Here is a 14,597-nt window from a genome sequence, read left to right on the forward strand (position 1 = left end):
ATAGTTGGTGGTATGGTGGTCTCTAAAGGCATACCTGTACAGTTTCAAGAAGAATGTTCCTGGCTCAACTGTGTGTGTGTGTGTGGTGGGGGTTGAAGGTACTGAAAGTCCCCTTGTGCTGTCTCCCTGCTGTAATGTGACTTGTGAAACTAATTGAGTGGACAGTTGTTTCCCTGCTGTGCTTGTATGAGCTGGCTAGTTGTGGCACTAGGGTGCACTATAGCCATCCTTTTGTTGGTACAGGATGCGCATGTGGCCTTTTTAATGGTGGGCTGGGCACCAATAGCCTTGGTCAGAGATGACCAAATGGTGCCAGAGTTCATGTGGAGCTTCTGCTACTGCGTAGTTTTTTTTCATAGGACATCATCCAAGCAGGAGGTCTTACATCACAGACCTTGATGCGACTGGGGACTCTGAAGTCTCCAGGTGGTCAGACACTGGGAGGCTAACCCTCCCTCCTTATTGGTAGGAATGTTCAGGATTGTGAGTATTATTTCCCGTTGTGGGTCTTTGCAGGCGTTGCTGATCTAAAACGCTAAGGGAATCAAGACCAGGTGGACTAAACTCTTTTCTCTTTCGTTTGAGACACAGCTTCACTTCTCTCCATATTCGTGACTGATTGGGTTTTATAATGCCACCTACCAGGAGTAGTACGCAAGGTAGGAAAGAGACTGGCACCTCCTGTAGGCAGTCTCTGTGCATAAACCCCCTCAATGCTTAGCCTATAGGAGTATGGACTTAGTTCCCTGCAGGGACTGGTAGTCTTACTGATTTTATTCACTTTAATCAACAGCCTTGTGTGGTGACATGGTGGTGGCCTTTCTACATCGGGGATTTTCTGGCCTCACTGAGCTCAAGGACGCTTACCTGCACATCCCCATCTGCGAGGGGCATCAGCGTTTCCTGCGCGTTGCCTCTCCAGCCAGACAAACTCAGGAAGCTTCAGTCTGCACTCAAACTGCTCTTGTCCTGCCAGTGGCCTACCCTGTGTTGCATGCAGGTTCTGGGTCAGATGTTCTCCTCCTTCGAGGCAGTCCCTTGTATGTGGTTTGAAATTCTGCCCAAATGGTACAGATCTCGTATCTCTCTAAACAACCAGATTCGTCTGGATATGTCCGCTCACACGGTGCAAAAAGCCATAGGTTCTTCCAGAAAATATTGCATACATGGGTTTTACCCTTTCTTAGGACTGGGCATTTTTTTTTTTAGCCCTGAGAGCTATAAAATGTTAGGTTTCTGTCTTGCAGGGGCTCTTTCAGACACAGCTGGGTACACCACTTGTTGATTAGCACTTTTTGTGCAAGGAGTGGCTCCCATTGCCCCACTGGTATGCTTGCCACTAGCTATGGGACCTCATTCTGTTGGTGTTTGGTCCTTCAGAGACCATGGTTTTTAACCCATCCTGGATATTTCTCTATCCTGTCACTCAAGCTTCCAGCTTTTGTACTGTAAGGAACCTTTTCTTGTGCTTTACAAGGACAAGTTGTTTTGAGGCCCCAAAACTCCTTTCTGCCATGTTACTTTTTGCTGCCTGCAAGATATTTTAAGGAAATTGTTTTCCTGCTTGGATGTGGTTAGGGCTGTGTGACTACCTTGCAGCCACGCCCTTGATTTAGCAATTTTGTTGCCTTTTTCATTATACCTGAAGGCTCTTGGAATGGACATACGGTTTCTCAATGAACACTTCCTAGGTTGATTTGGCAAATCAGTACTTGGGTATATGACCTGAAAGGTAGGGTTCTTCTGATTCCTGAAAAGCCCACTCCACCACACGTGTTCATGCTTCATGCACTTTTCAACATCAGGCCTTGGTTTCTTAGGTCTAAAAGGTGGCTGCATGGTGTCAGGGGCAAGATAAATCCGTTTGCCACCACATACCCAGTAGTTAACTAGCAAATGGTTCCCCATTGTGGACAAGAGGAACTTCAGTTAAATGGGATTTTCAGGTGGATGATTCCGCAAAGAAATAGTTACATGCAAATATGTTAAAATCCATTTCTTTGACATCCCACCATAGAAAAAAAAATGGCTGTTATAAAAATGGCCACAGCAGCTATATTAAAAAACAAGGACACAGCACAAAAAAGCATAGTAGAAAACAAATGGGATATACAACCCTATAGAACATCTGTACAGCTAAGATCATAACCAAATACTCCCGAGAGGGAAATAAGTAAAGTACTCAAAGATTTTACAAGCAAGTAAAAAACATTTGATCTGATGTTTTTTTTTTTTTTTTTTCTTTTGTTTGTGGCAGCTTCAATTTTTCTATAACATGGTTACCTTACACTAAGGCTAGGTTCACATCTTGTGGCTCTGCGAGATGTGGTTTTGCACAGTTTTGAATGAGCTACCATTCCTCCAGAAACAGAGAAAATGTCCTTGCGACATTTCAGGAATCACAGCCCGCATGATTTCCAGTGTGTGTGGTGTGCCATTAGCATTAATGGTACCCACACACTGCTCCTGCGTTTTCTCTGTGCGAGTGGTTGCAGTTGCGGGAACATGTACAATCCTGCAGTGGTTTTACACTGCCCAGCTATTTTTTTTTTTTTCCCCTCAAGGTCAGAAATATAGATGCCTTATTTCCACTGGATGTTCTGGTCATCATTCTTGGGAGAGTTGGTTGCAGGCTTTGCAATGAAAATTGCCTTGGCTGTGCCACTGCCCGGTATTCATCACCTTCGCACATTTTTATAAAACTGCATACTACTTATACAGTAAGAATCTGCCAGTGGCACATACAGCAGGCTTTGTGCTAATGTACTTCAGAGATGAGATTTTTGGGTTAGGTTGATTGCAATGGAACATTTTCTTACAATGTAAGTTGATCCCATTAAATTGAAAGCATTGAAATGACTGTCATTTTACATGTTTATAGGACAGGAATAATATCGTGCATTGTTGGAATAAGCATCCTTTAAAGTATTTGATTTTCTGACTTTTTTTTTTTTTCTTTTATTACCTTTTATTTTATTTGGTGTTATGTAGGGAACATGGGTACAAACCGTACACGCAACAAAGGATGGAAAAAAAATGTTTTTGAAGCATACATGGACAAGGATGATGTATCTGCAGCATTGAAGAGAGGTGAACTGATTCAGGTATGCAACACAGGATTCAGTGTCATGTCAGAATTTGTTTATATTGCCACTTACCCCAAAGTATGTATGTGTGTGTGTGTGTGTGTGTGTGTATATATGTATATGAATGTGTGTGTGTGTATGTATGTGTGTGTGTGTATATATATATATATATATATATATATATATATATATATATATATTTATTCTACTTGTCCAGGGGCCCCAATCTACTTGTCCCTCATGACAATCTACTTGTCCAGATAAAAAACGTTAACCAAAACCATTTTTAAATCGGAGGTGATTTTAGGAATGTCTGGGACTTTTAAAAACAAGACTCTTTATGGCGACTTTGAATATTTTTAACATTGCTCCTCCTCTCCTCCCTGCCTCTCTCCAGCACCGCACCCAGGGACTAGCAGGGAGGAGAGAGACCTTGCAGTGTAATCAGCACTGTTTGGTTGCTCGTCAGGAAAGGGTGGGTCAGGGCTTATACTTTATCCCTTTCGCTGTCAGAATCCTTTTTGCGTTTTCACTGCCAGTTTTTTTTTTTGCATTTTTTTGCACATGTTTAAAAAAAAATCATTCTAGGCCTGAAGATTACATAAAACCCCCAAACATGATATATTTTCTGAAAGCAGAGACCCTAGAGAATAAAATGGTGGTACTTCCAATTTTTTATGTTGCATGATATTACCACAAAATTTCAGTAAAAAATACAAGTTAATTTTAGGGCAAAAAAAGCAATATATTTCCTTATTTTTTTTGTAAAATATGAAAGATGAGGTTGCATCGAGTAAATATCCAATTTGTCAAACCTTAAATTTGTGCGCTCTCGTGAAATGGGGACCAGCTTTAGTACCCTATATTTTCTATAGGTCGACACGTTTAAAGCTCCTTAAAGGTCACCAGTTTAGTGTTACGGAGGAGGTCTGGTACTAGAATTATTGCTCTCATTCTGGCGTTGCGTGGTGATATGTAACGTGTATCGCAATTGATGTTTTCATGCGTACGCGCCACAGCATGTGCTTTTATGTTTTTTACGTGTGTATATATTGGGGGGGGCGGGCCTTAATATTTTTTTTGGGGGGGGGGGAGATGGTATGTGCTCTTGGGTGTAACTTTCATTTTTTACAATAAAAGAAACTTTTTTTTTTTTTTTTTTTTTTTCTTTTGTACATCACACCCTATGTGGTGATTTTTGGTGGCAAGTTCTCTGAGGCATACAAGGTTTAAAAGACCCTGGATAACTTCCCTCTGCTCCACTGAATGTAATGTGGTGCACATCTCACGATATTACATTCTTTCCCGGGGATTGCATTAAAATCTCTCAGCGGTGACCCGGAAGTGACATCGTAACATCACTTCCAGGTCAGCACAAGAAGGGGAGGAGAACTGACTTCTCCGCTCTTCTCCCTCCCCTCTAGCCGACCCCGCACATGGGCAAGCGTAGCCCTGGAGACCTCAAGCTGGGGGGCATGGAGAGGCTGGCACTGTGGGAAGCAATTGGTAGCAGTGCTGCCACCGATTGCTTCACCTGACAGGTGAGCCCTGCTGCTCGCCCGCAACAGAGCTAAAGGTAGAAACTACCTGCCCGGCGCCCGTGGGCAATAGGAATCCTAAACATTACTTAATACATATACGGGTTGGCTCGGCATGCCCCCCCCCCCCCCGGTCACAACACAAAACAGCAGTGTAGGTGAAAATATATATAACTGACTAAAGTCCACTGTTGGCTGATGTCACAGAGCCAGTACAGGCTCTGAAAAGATCCCAACCATATGGTCAGGATTCCCACAGATGCCTTGACTGGTAGCTGGCTCAGCCTCTCAGCGAGGTGCTTAGAGCCTGAGCCAGTCGCTCTTACCCATTCCACAGTCGAATGCTGGAGGAGCGGAGCTGAACTGGTGACTACCAATCACCAGCTCTTAGCTCAGCTCTTTGTCTTCAGGCTGCAATCAGCGGTATTTGATCAGTCTGTTCCCAGTCTTAGAGCCAGCAAGGGACAGATGCTGCATCTACCTAGGTATAGTGTTTTTTTTTCTTTATTTTTCCCCTTCTTAAACTCTTTAGTCACAGCGATACCATATATGTGTATGTTGTTTGCGGTTTGTACCTATAGTACAGCCCAGAAATAGAAACAAAAAAGTTTTGTTTTTTTTTTTAACTTTAAACACACCAACACTGACACCATTTTTTTATCTTGACCTTTGACCCTGACCTTTTGACCTTGGCCTTTGACCCCGACCTTGACTTAAACACGTACCCTGGCACTGAACTAGATCAAAACTTGATCTAAGTATTTTTTAATTTTATTTATATATTTTTTTACAAACATTTTTTTTCCCCTCTATGCCAGGAGTTATAGATACAATGTATCTCTCTCCTCCATTCATAGAGAGAAAAAAACACAAGGGGGACCGGCTGTACAGTGACAGATCACTGTGATATCCAATCAGAGGCTAACACAGCAATCATGTGACCCGGAATCGGGAGCCTCGGGTCCCGATTGTTAGAACGGGACCCGGGGCTCTGTGACACCGTGGTCTTTGTGCTTGGAGTGCGGTGTGCTCCCAGCAGAAAGACAGGTATGCAAATATGTGGCCCCATGGAAAAAAGCCCAGTTCTGAGAGGCCACATATGTGTGACGTCAGCATCAAGCTGTTAAGCAAGAAGCTTTTTTGGCTATACTTCTCTTGTAGGTAGTGTGTTCTGCATTCCTGTGAGCCGTTTTCTGATGACAACATGCCAAAGTCTACTGTTGGCTGATGTCACTACACCGGTCCAAGTTCTAAAAAGATCCCAACCATAAGGTTGGGATCAACCCAGAAGCTTGTACTGGAACCTGGCTCAGTCTCCGCAATCTAACGAGAATCTGAGCCAGCCCATCCCGCCCTCTTCACAGCCTGGCGCTCCAATGAGTGCTGGAGGGTCAGGGCAGACAGCCGGAGATTGAAAGTCACGGCTCTTTGCTCAGAGCAGAGTTTTCACTGCAGTCAGCAGAGGACAGATGCAGCATCAGGTTGATGCTGCAACGATTTAGCTGAGTATAAATGTGTGTGTTTTTTTTTTGAGGAGGAGGAGAGTAAAATGGTGCCATAAACCAGGGGTGCTCAACCCTTTGAAGAGCAAGGGCCAATTAGGTGATTTGGTAACTGGCAGCTGGCCACAATGAAATGAATAAGTTGATTAAATGAAGTAGTGCACCCATTTAAGTGAAAATGTATTTGTTTGCATCTTAAAGGTGTACAACACCTAAAACTGATGTAATAAAAATACAAGACAATCTCTAAAAGGCCCAATACAATGTGTGTGTACTGGTGTCAACTGCACACAAATAATTTATATAAATAAGTGTAGTTGTCCCTTTTAAGAGTACACTGGTACTCCTCCAAGTGAATGTTAAACAAGTATGTTGCTCATACTATACCATATATGTCCCTACAAGTGAAAAAAATATCCAATATTTGGTCATGAATGCTACTAATAAAAAATTAGAAAACATTGATGAAATATATGGAACAATAGAATATAATGTGCCAAAGTCCAACATCAGTGTAGTAAGTTCACTTTTTTTCTGTGCCACAACTTCTTGTGCTTCACCTCTTGTGCCATGTCCGTGCACTCACCACAAATTCATGACCATCTTGATTAAAAGGTCAAAATGCGCTTTGTATCCCAGCTTTTCTAGTATATGCCAAAGACTGCGCTTGGGGAAAAAAAGCTACGAAATAGCAGCTGAATACCATACCCTAATACCAGGCAGGTGTACAACAAAGTGCAGTGTCCCTTGTACAGATGGTTTTACAATGTTGAGTATCTCTTTATTACATGGTGTCTGCTGCTTGTTTGGGTCCTTTTGATTTTATTTTGGAATGTTTTGGAGCCATCAACTAAAGAGGCACTTTTAACCACTTGCCCTCTAGAGGATTTACCCGCTTAATGACCAGGCCTCTTTTTGCTACTCGGCGCTGCACTAATTCAACTGATAATTGCGCGGTCATGCAATGCTGTACCCAAACAAAATGTACGCTCTTTTTTTTTTCACAGAAATAGAGCTTTCTTTCAGTGGTATTTGATCACCTGTGCCCTTTTTTATATTTAGCGCTATAAACAAAAAAAACCCGTCAATTTTGAAGAATATACAATATTTTTTACTTTAGGCTATAAAAAATATATAGTAAACTCAAAGTTGGTTATAAATTTAGGCCAAAATGTGTTCTGCTACATGTTTTTGGTAAAAAAAAATCCCAATAAGTGTATATTGATTGCTTTGTGTGAAAGCTATAGCGTCTACAAACTATGGTATAGATCAGCAATGGGCAAACTACGGCCCGGCGGACCTTTTAATCCGGCCTGCAGAGCGTGATACATTGGCTGTCAGGATGTGTGTAGGCGGGGCAGCGTGAGGAACGTGAGGGGAGCTAGGCTCCTCTCACAGTCCGCCCTGAAGACCGGAACGGCGCGGTAACACGGCGAGAGGAACGCGCGGAGCAAAGGTAAGTGAATTGACACAGGGGGGACTTGGCTTACTACTTGGGGGGGAATAGTACTGTGGGGGATGAAATACTATATGAGGGATGAATTAATATGGGGAATGAATTACTATAGGGGGGATGAATTACTATGGGGGATGAATTACTATATGGGGGATGAATTACTATGCTTACTATGGGGGAATATTACTATACTTACTATGGATGACACATACACATCATTCATCTACTCTTGGTCTGGCCCCCCGGGTCCAATATATGAACCCATTGCGGCCCTGAAGTCAAAACGTTTGCCCACCCCTGGTATAGATACTGCAATTTATGCCATTATACAGTGCTGCACTAATTTAACTGACAATTGTGCGTTCATTCAATACAGTACATAAATGAAATTTATGTCCTTTTTTTCATACACATACACTGTCTTTTGGTGGTATTTTATCACCTGTGTGCTTTTTATTTTTGGCGCTATAAACAAAGTTTTGAGAATTTTTTTTTTTTAAATATTCTCTCATTTCTGTCAAAAAAAAAAAATACAAAAAAACAAATTTTGTCATAAATTTAGGCCAAAATGTATTCTGCTACATGTTTTTGGTTAACAATCCCAGTAAGGGTATATTTATTGCTTTGTGTGAAAGTTTTATAGCGTCTACAAACTATGGTATAGATAATGGAATTCACACAGATTTTACTTTCTGTGGTAAAAAATAAATAAAATAAAGACCCACAATTTTGAGAAATGATTTTGGACTTTTTGCTATAAAACATATTCAGTAAAAAAAATGTAAAAATCAGATTTCGGCATAAATGTAGGCCAAAATGTATTCTGCGACGTCTTTGCTAAAAAAAAAAAAAAAAAAAAATCCCATTACGTGTAAATGAATTGGTTTACGTGAAAGTTATAGCATTTACAAATGGCTGTAATACTGGATTTTTTTTTTTATATATATACTAATCGTGGCGATCAGCGACTTATGGCGGGCCTGTGGGACTGCAGTGGACATTCTGACACTGGGGGGGGAAACTTACTTGGGGTCACTGGCATCCCCAGTAACACCAATACTGTGATCAGTGCAAAAAGACACTGTACTAGTGGCACTGGGGAGGAAGGGGTTAACATTAAAAGGCAATCAAAGGGTTAACTGTGTGAGGGGAGTTTCTCTCTCTGGGATGGGCTGTATACTTCTGTTACACTGTTCCGGAAGGCTGAGCTCAGAGATCCCCGAACAGTGTGCTGGAAACTGACAGGGAGGAGAGCTGCACTGAAAACAATGCAGCCTTCCTCCCTGTCAGTGTTTGCCGGAAATAGTCGGGCTTCAGCGGGTAATCACCAGTCGGGACCCAGTGATTGACACCTGCGGCCGTAATCGGTGACGTGGGTAGGGCGGTCGCATGCGCCCCCTACCCCGAAATGCAGGATCACATTTATATACGTGATCCTGCGCACGGGCTGCTTTGTAGCAGTATATGTACTGCGGGATTGCTTGTCACTTTTTTGAGCCTGTTTTGGAGGACAACCAATCCAGTGTTTTGATGTCATCTATAATTAACCACTTGCCATCTAGAAGATTTAGCCCCCCCCCCCCCCCCTTTATGACCAGGCCATTTTTTGCTATTTCGCACTGTGCTATTTCAGCTGGTAACTGTGCGGTCGTGCAATTCTGTACACAAACTCATGTTCGTTTTTTTTTTTTTTTTTTTTGCACAAATAGAGCTTTCTTTTGGTATGTATTTGATCACCTTCTGCGGTTTTTACTTTTTTGCGCTATAAACAAAAAAACCCGAACATTTTGAAAAAAAATCTCAATACATGTATATTAATTGGTTTGTGTACAAGCTATAGCGTCTACAAACTATGGTATACAGGTGAAACGCAAAAAATTAGAATATGGTGCAAAAGTTCATTTATTTCAGTAATGCAACTTAAAAGGCGATACGAATATATGAGAGACTCATTACATGCAAATCAAGATAGTTCAAGCCGTGATTTGTCATAATTGTGGTGATTATGGCTTACAGCTCATGAAAACCCCAAATCCACAATATCAGAAAATTAGAATATTATGAAAAGGTGCAATATTCTAGGCTCAAAGTATCCCACTCTAATCAGATAATTAAGCCATAAAACCTGCAAAGGGTTCCTGAGCCTTTCAATGGTCTCTTCAGTCTGGTTCAGTAGGAATCATGGGAAAGACTGCTGACCTGACAGTTGTGCAGAAAACCATCATTGACACCCTCCATAAGGAGGGAAAGCCTCAAAAGGTAATTGCAAAAGAAGTTGGATGTTCCTAAAGAAGTGCTGTATCAAAGCACATTAATAGAAAGTTATGTGGAAGGGAAAAGTGTGGAAGAAAAAGGTGCACAAGCAGCAGGGATGTCCGCAGCCTGGAGATGATTGTCAGTAAAAGGCCATTCAAAAGTGTTGGGAACTTTCACAAGGAGTGGACTGAGGCTGGAGTCAGTGCATCAAGAGCCACCACACACAGCCGGATCCTGGACATGGGCTTCAAATGTTGTATTCCGCTTGTCAAGCCACTCCTGAACAACAAACGTCATAAGCGTCTTACCTGGCCTAAAGAAAAACAGACCTAGTCTGTTGCTCAGTGGTCCAAAGTCTTTTCTGATGAGAGCAACTTTTGCTTCTCATTTGGAAACCAAGGACCCAGAGTATGGAGTAAGAATGGAGAGGCACACACTGCAAGATGCTTGAAGTCCAGTGTGAAGTTTCCACAGTCTATGTTGATTTGGGGAGCCATGTCATCTGCTGGTGTTGGTCCACTGTGTTTCATTAAGTCCAGGGTCAACTCAGCCGTCTACCAGGAGATTTTGGAGCACTTCATGCTTCCTTCCACAGACAAGCTTTATGGGGATGCTGACTTCATTTTCCAGCAGGACTTGGCACCTGCCCACACTGCCAAAAGCACCAAAATCTGGTTCAATGACCGTGGGATTACTGTACTTGATTGGCCAGCAAACTCGCCTGACCTGAACCCCATAGAGAATCTATGGGGCATTGCCAAGAGAAAGATGAGACTTGAGACCGAACAATGCAGAAGAGCTGAAGGCCGCTATTGAAGCATCCTGGTCTTCCATAACACCTCAGCAGTGCCACAGGCTGATGGCTTCCATGCCACGCCGCATTGAGGCAGTAATTGCTGCAAAAGGGGCCCAAACCAAGTACTGAGTACATATGCATGCTTATACTTTTCAGAGGTCCGATATTGTTCTATGTACAATCCTTGTTTTATTGATTGCATGTAATATTCTCATTTTCTGAGATTGTGGATTTGGGGTTTTCATGATCTGTAAGCCATAATCATCACAATTATGACAAATCACGGCTTGAACTATCTTGCTTTGCATGTATTGGGTCTATCTCATATATTTCACCATTTAAGTTGCATTGCTGGAATAAATGAACTTTTGCACGATATTCCAATTTTTCGAGTTTCTCGTGTGTGTGTGTGTGTGTGTGTGTGTGTGTGTATATATGTATGTAATTTGTACTTTTTTGTTTTTAATTTATCAAATTAGTACAATGTTACCATAGTAACATTGTACTACTGTGGGGGGAGTGATGATCGGGGATTTTTAATTTTTTTTTATACTTTGCAGGAGAAATAAAGAATTTCTCCTGCAATGCAAAGCTTGCTATCCTGAACCTTAACTCATTCTTGAACTGTCATGAATTAGGTTTTTGACAACTCAAGATGGTGATCTGTGATTGGCTGGAGCTGGTCATATGGTACACGGTTCTGTGATTGGCCCCATGTATCATGTGACAGCTGTGAGCCAATCACAGCTCACTAGGAAGAGAAGCAGAGCTGTTATGAATGAGATTGATTGCATAGCGATCACATGATCACCGGGTCCCGTTCACTGGGATCTTCGTTCCACTGTGTCTGCCGAACACAGCAGTCGCTGTGGGGGAGCGCTGTGCGCCTCCCTGTGTTAGTACAGCCAGAGTGACGTACAGATACGTCGCTTTGACTGTAGTTGTCGCCTGGCCGCAGTACATGGGCGGTCGGGAAGCGAGCTCTGTTTGACCACTCTTAGCAAGGGACGCAAGCCTTGCGAGAGTAGATGGTGTCACTTTGGCTGTCTCTGGAAGTTTCCATCCTGGCATGTGGGATTAATAATTTTCACTACTATATTGCCTTTTATGGGCTCCATTTAATCACTATATATATTGGACATTTTGATTGCTCTAATTTTGATTGGTTGACATTTTGATGAGTAGAGCACTGTACTTTGTTGTACACGATCCCAGATTTTGTGCTACTGCTCACTCTGTTTTCTCCAATCTGTGTCTTCACAAAGCCCACTGCTTTCCATAAATATGAACCATGGATCATTAAAAATTCTTTGTGTAGCATTTATTAAAAATCTCCATTAAAGCATATGTTAGAAGTAATGCACTTAAAGATTAAGGTGCCCAATATCTCGGTACCAATACACTAGGCGTGCGTGCATCGCTGCTCCACTTCTGGAGTTCGGCGTGCGTTCCAATCTCCGGAAATGGAAGTAACGTACTATACTGGATTTGGCGACATGTAGATAGCTTCTATATGTTTTGCTGCTTTGGTGTCTTCAGGAAGCTCCATACAGAATCACACAGTACTCCCGGAGAACACCAGAACAAGAAAGAGAAGGAGGTTGCGGGTGGGGTTGGGGGTAGGGGAACAACAAAGATCTAACATCAGGGATTTTTAACTTAACGAAAGTTAAGTTTTCAGAAGATGAATTACCAGTTTTACATGAGGGATTAAAGTTTGCCCTTACACAATTTCTAGACCAGTTTGAATTATTGATAAATTTTGAAAAAATTGTCAAAGTTAAATATGACATTTTTAAAAGAAAAAAATCAGGAGAAGACAAATATTATGCTTTATCCATAGTGGATTAAGGAACAGAACCACCTTTAACCCAAAATCATTCTCATCTATAGAGGTTTTAAATAATATAGTGCAAGAAGAAATAAAAAAAAAAACCCAGTGTCTAAAAAGGGAAATAAAGAGAATTTGGGAAGGAATAAAAGCCCTAGAAGCATGGAAAGAAGTGGTAATCAGGCCAGCGGATAAAGGGGGTTGGTCATCCAGAAAAAACATGATTGAGGAAGAAATCGCCAAAATATTAAGTGATGGGTCCCCTGTTAATCTTTTACAGGTTTCTCAAATGAGAAAACTTAGATAAATTAGATCTTTGAGTCAAGAGACAAAAGTATTTTGGACAGAAAAAAAGAGGCCAAATACTTAAAGCACCAAAAATTCCAGTTATCTACCAGGTCCCAAGGAGCCATAAAAACAAAACCAAACTACCGGGCAGACCCATCATTAGAGGAATAGGATCCTTATATTCTAGATTAAGAGAATTCATAGACATTTATTTGCAGGAATTGGCTAGTAAAGGACAAGCCTTTCTTAAAGATAGCAGAGATCTCATATATCTGCTTAAAAATATTCCAGTACATGTGGACATGAGTCCCTATACACCAGGGGTAGGCAACCTTAAAGAGGTGGAGATCACCAGACAGTGTCTCCTACACCATATTTAAACCTCTAATTGCCGTACTACCATGTCGCAATCAGGTGGTGAGGAGGCAACATATAGCCTTCACAACCTTTCAAACACTTGGATCGCTTTTCAGAAAAGTAGCAGTGCCTGCTGCACTTTTGAATGAGTCCTTATTTGCACTCGGCAGCGGCACCCTTGGGGCTCTTTCACACGCTAAGTTGGAGGGTAGTAAAACCCTGCAGTTGTTTTACCATCTCCCTGAGGCAGCAGCCAAATGGTGTACACATGCTGCAACAGGAATTAACCCCCCTTTGTTGCTTTTGGTGTGTGTTACCGCCTGCCAATCATGACCCATTCATGTAAATGGGGGGCCACTCTGTAAGTGCCCCGCAACTGCATGTTTCTGTGGGGTCCAAGGTGTTAAAGCAGATGGTGAGAAAGCAACACAATGCTGCCTGCTTTAACCCCTTAAAGCAGGCAGCTATACTGCATATGGTTACAGGGCGCTTGCAGAATGGTCTCATTCACTTGAATGGGTCAGGTGCTACACCCACCAACCATGACAGAGCATAAAACTCCTGCTGCGACTTGTGTACACCCCTGGTCATTGCAACTAAAAGGGGTGTGGTTGAGGCAGGGGTGGTAAAAACACGTCTTAACTATGCGGGTTTACCATCCCCCAAACTGCAGATTTACTTGAACCCTTACTGTTCTGAGCCCTCTATATGGCTGCTTTCACACTGATGTACTGCGGTTTACCTGTACCACTGGTGCAACACAGTGCATCTGCAACTTTCTTGGGTTAGCTGCTCTTTGCATAGACTTTTATTATATCTTGCATTCAGGAGTTTGATGCGCTTTCAGAAAGTTCACCAAACCAGCAGGATATAATAGTAGTCTTTGTCTAAGTGCAGCAAACCTGCTGCACCCGTAGTGTGGGTAAACCGCAGCACATCAGTGTGAAAGCAGCCTTATACTATTATGCCCAATGTATTGCTTCACACTGACTTGAAGTTCTCTTCTTTCATGCTGCTGGTACCTCTCCGGAGGCCACTAACCAGGATGGGACAAGAGCCAGCACTACAGAGGATACATCGGCTTATGCGGCTCTTGCTCCCTTCTACAGCTCCAATTTTACAAGTAGTCCCTCTGTATTGCACTCTGTGTGATGCTCTGGGATGGCGGGTCAGCAAGCCCAGACCATTATCTACCAGTCATGTGGCTGTGACCTACTGGTTGCTGACCCTGCTATACACTAATATCATACAGATGGATGGGTTGAAGGCAACTGGATGGGCTTTAAAAACATTATCCAATATAAACACCACCCAGAGAAAATTTATTCTAGGTGGTTTGGAAATGGCAATAGCCAATAATTATTTCTGAGAAAATAAAAGGGAAACCTCCTGTGCTGCCAAGAAAGGAACTATCTAAGAGCAAAGTAGCTGCTAACACCCAGCGCTAATGGTTATATGAAACACAATAACTAATAAATGGTGTAGCG

At 42.2% G+C, this 14,597-nt stretch overlaps 1 protein-coding gene across 4 annotated transcripts in view; it reads left to right on the plus strand.

The window, feature by feature from the left end:
- Positions 1–14,597, plus strand: part of DIS3L2 (DIS3 like 3'-5' exoribonuclease 2) — a 746,747-nt gene that overhangs the window by 110,278 nt on the left and 621,872 nt on the right. For all 4 annotated transcript variants that reach the window (XM_089680086.1, XM_089680087.1, XM_089680085.1 and 1 more), the window contains one exon: positions 2,992–3,104. In XM_089680086.1, the coding sequence (XP_089536212.1) occupies positions 2,992–3,104 (113 nt within the window). The remainder of the gene's footprint in view (positions 1–2,991; positions 3,105–14,597) is intronic.

The sequence above is a fragment of the Staurois parvus genome, unplaced genomic scaffold (genome assembly GCF_062004578.1).
Source record: "Staurois parvus isolate SC_StPar_1 unplaced genomic scaffold, SC_StPar_1.0 ptg000235l, whole genome shotgun sequence".
Taxonomy (NCBI): domain Eukaryota; kingdom Metazoa; phylum Chordata; class Amphibia; order Anura; family Ranidae; genus Staurois; species Staurois parvus.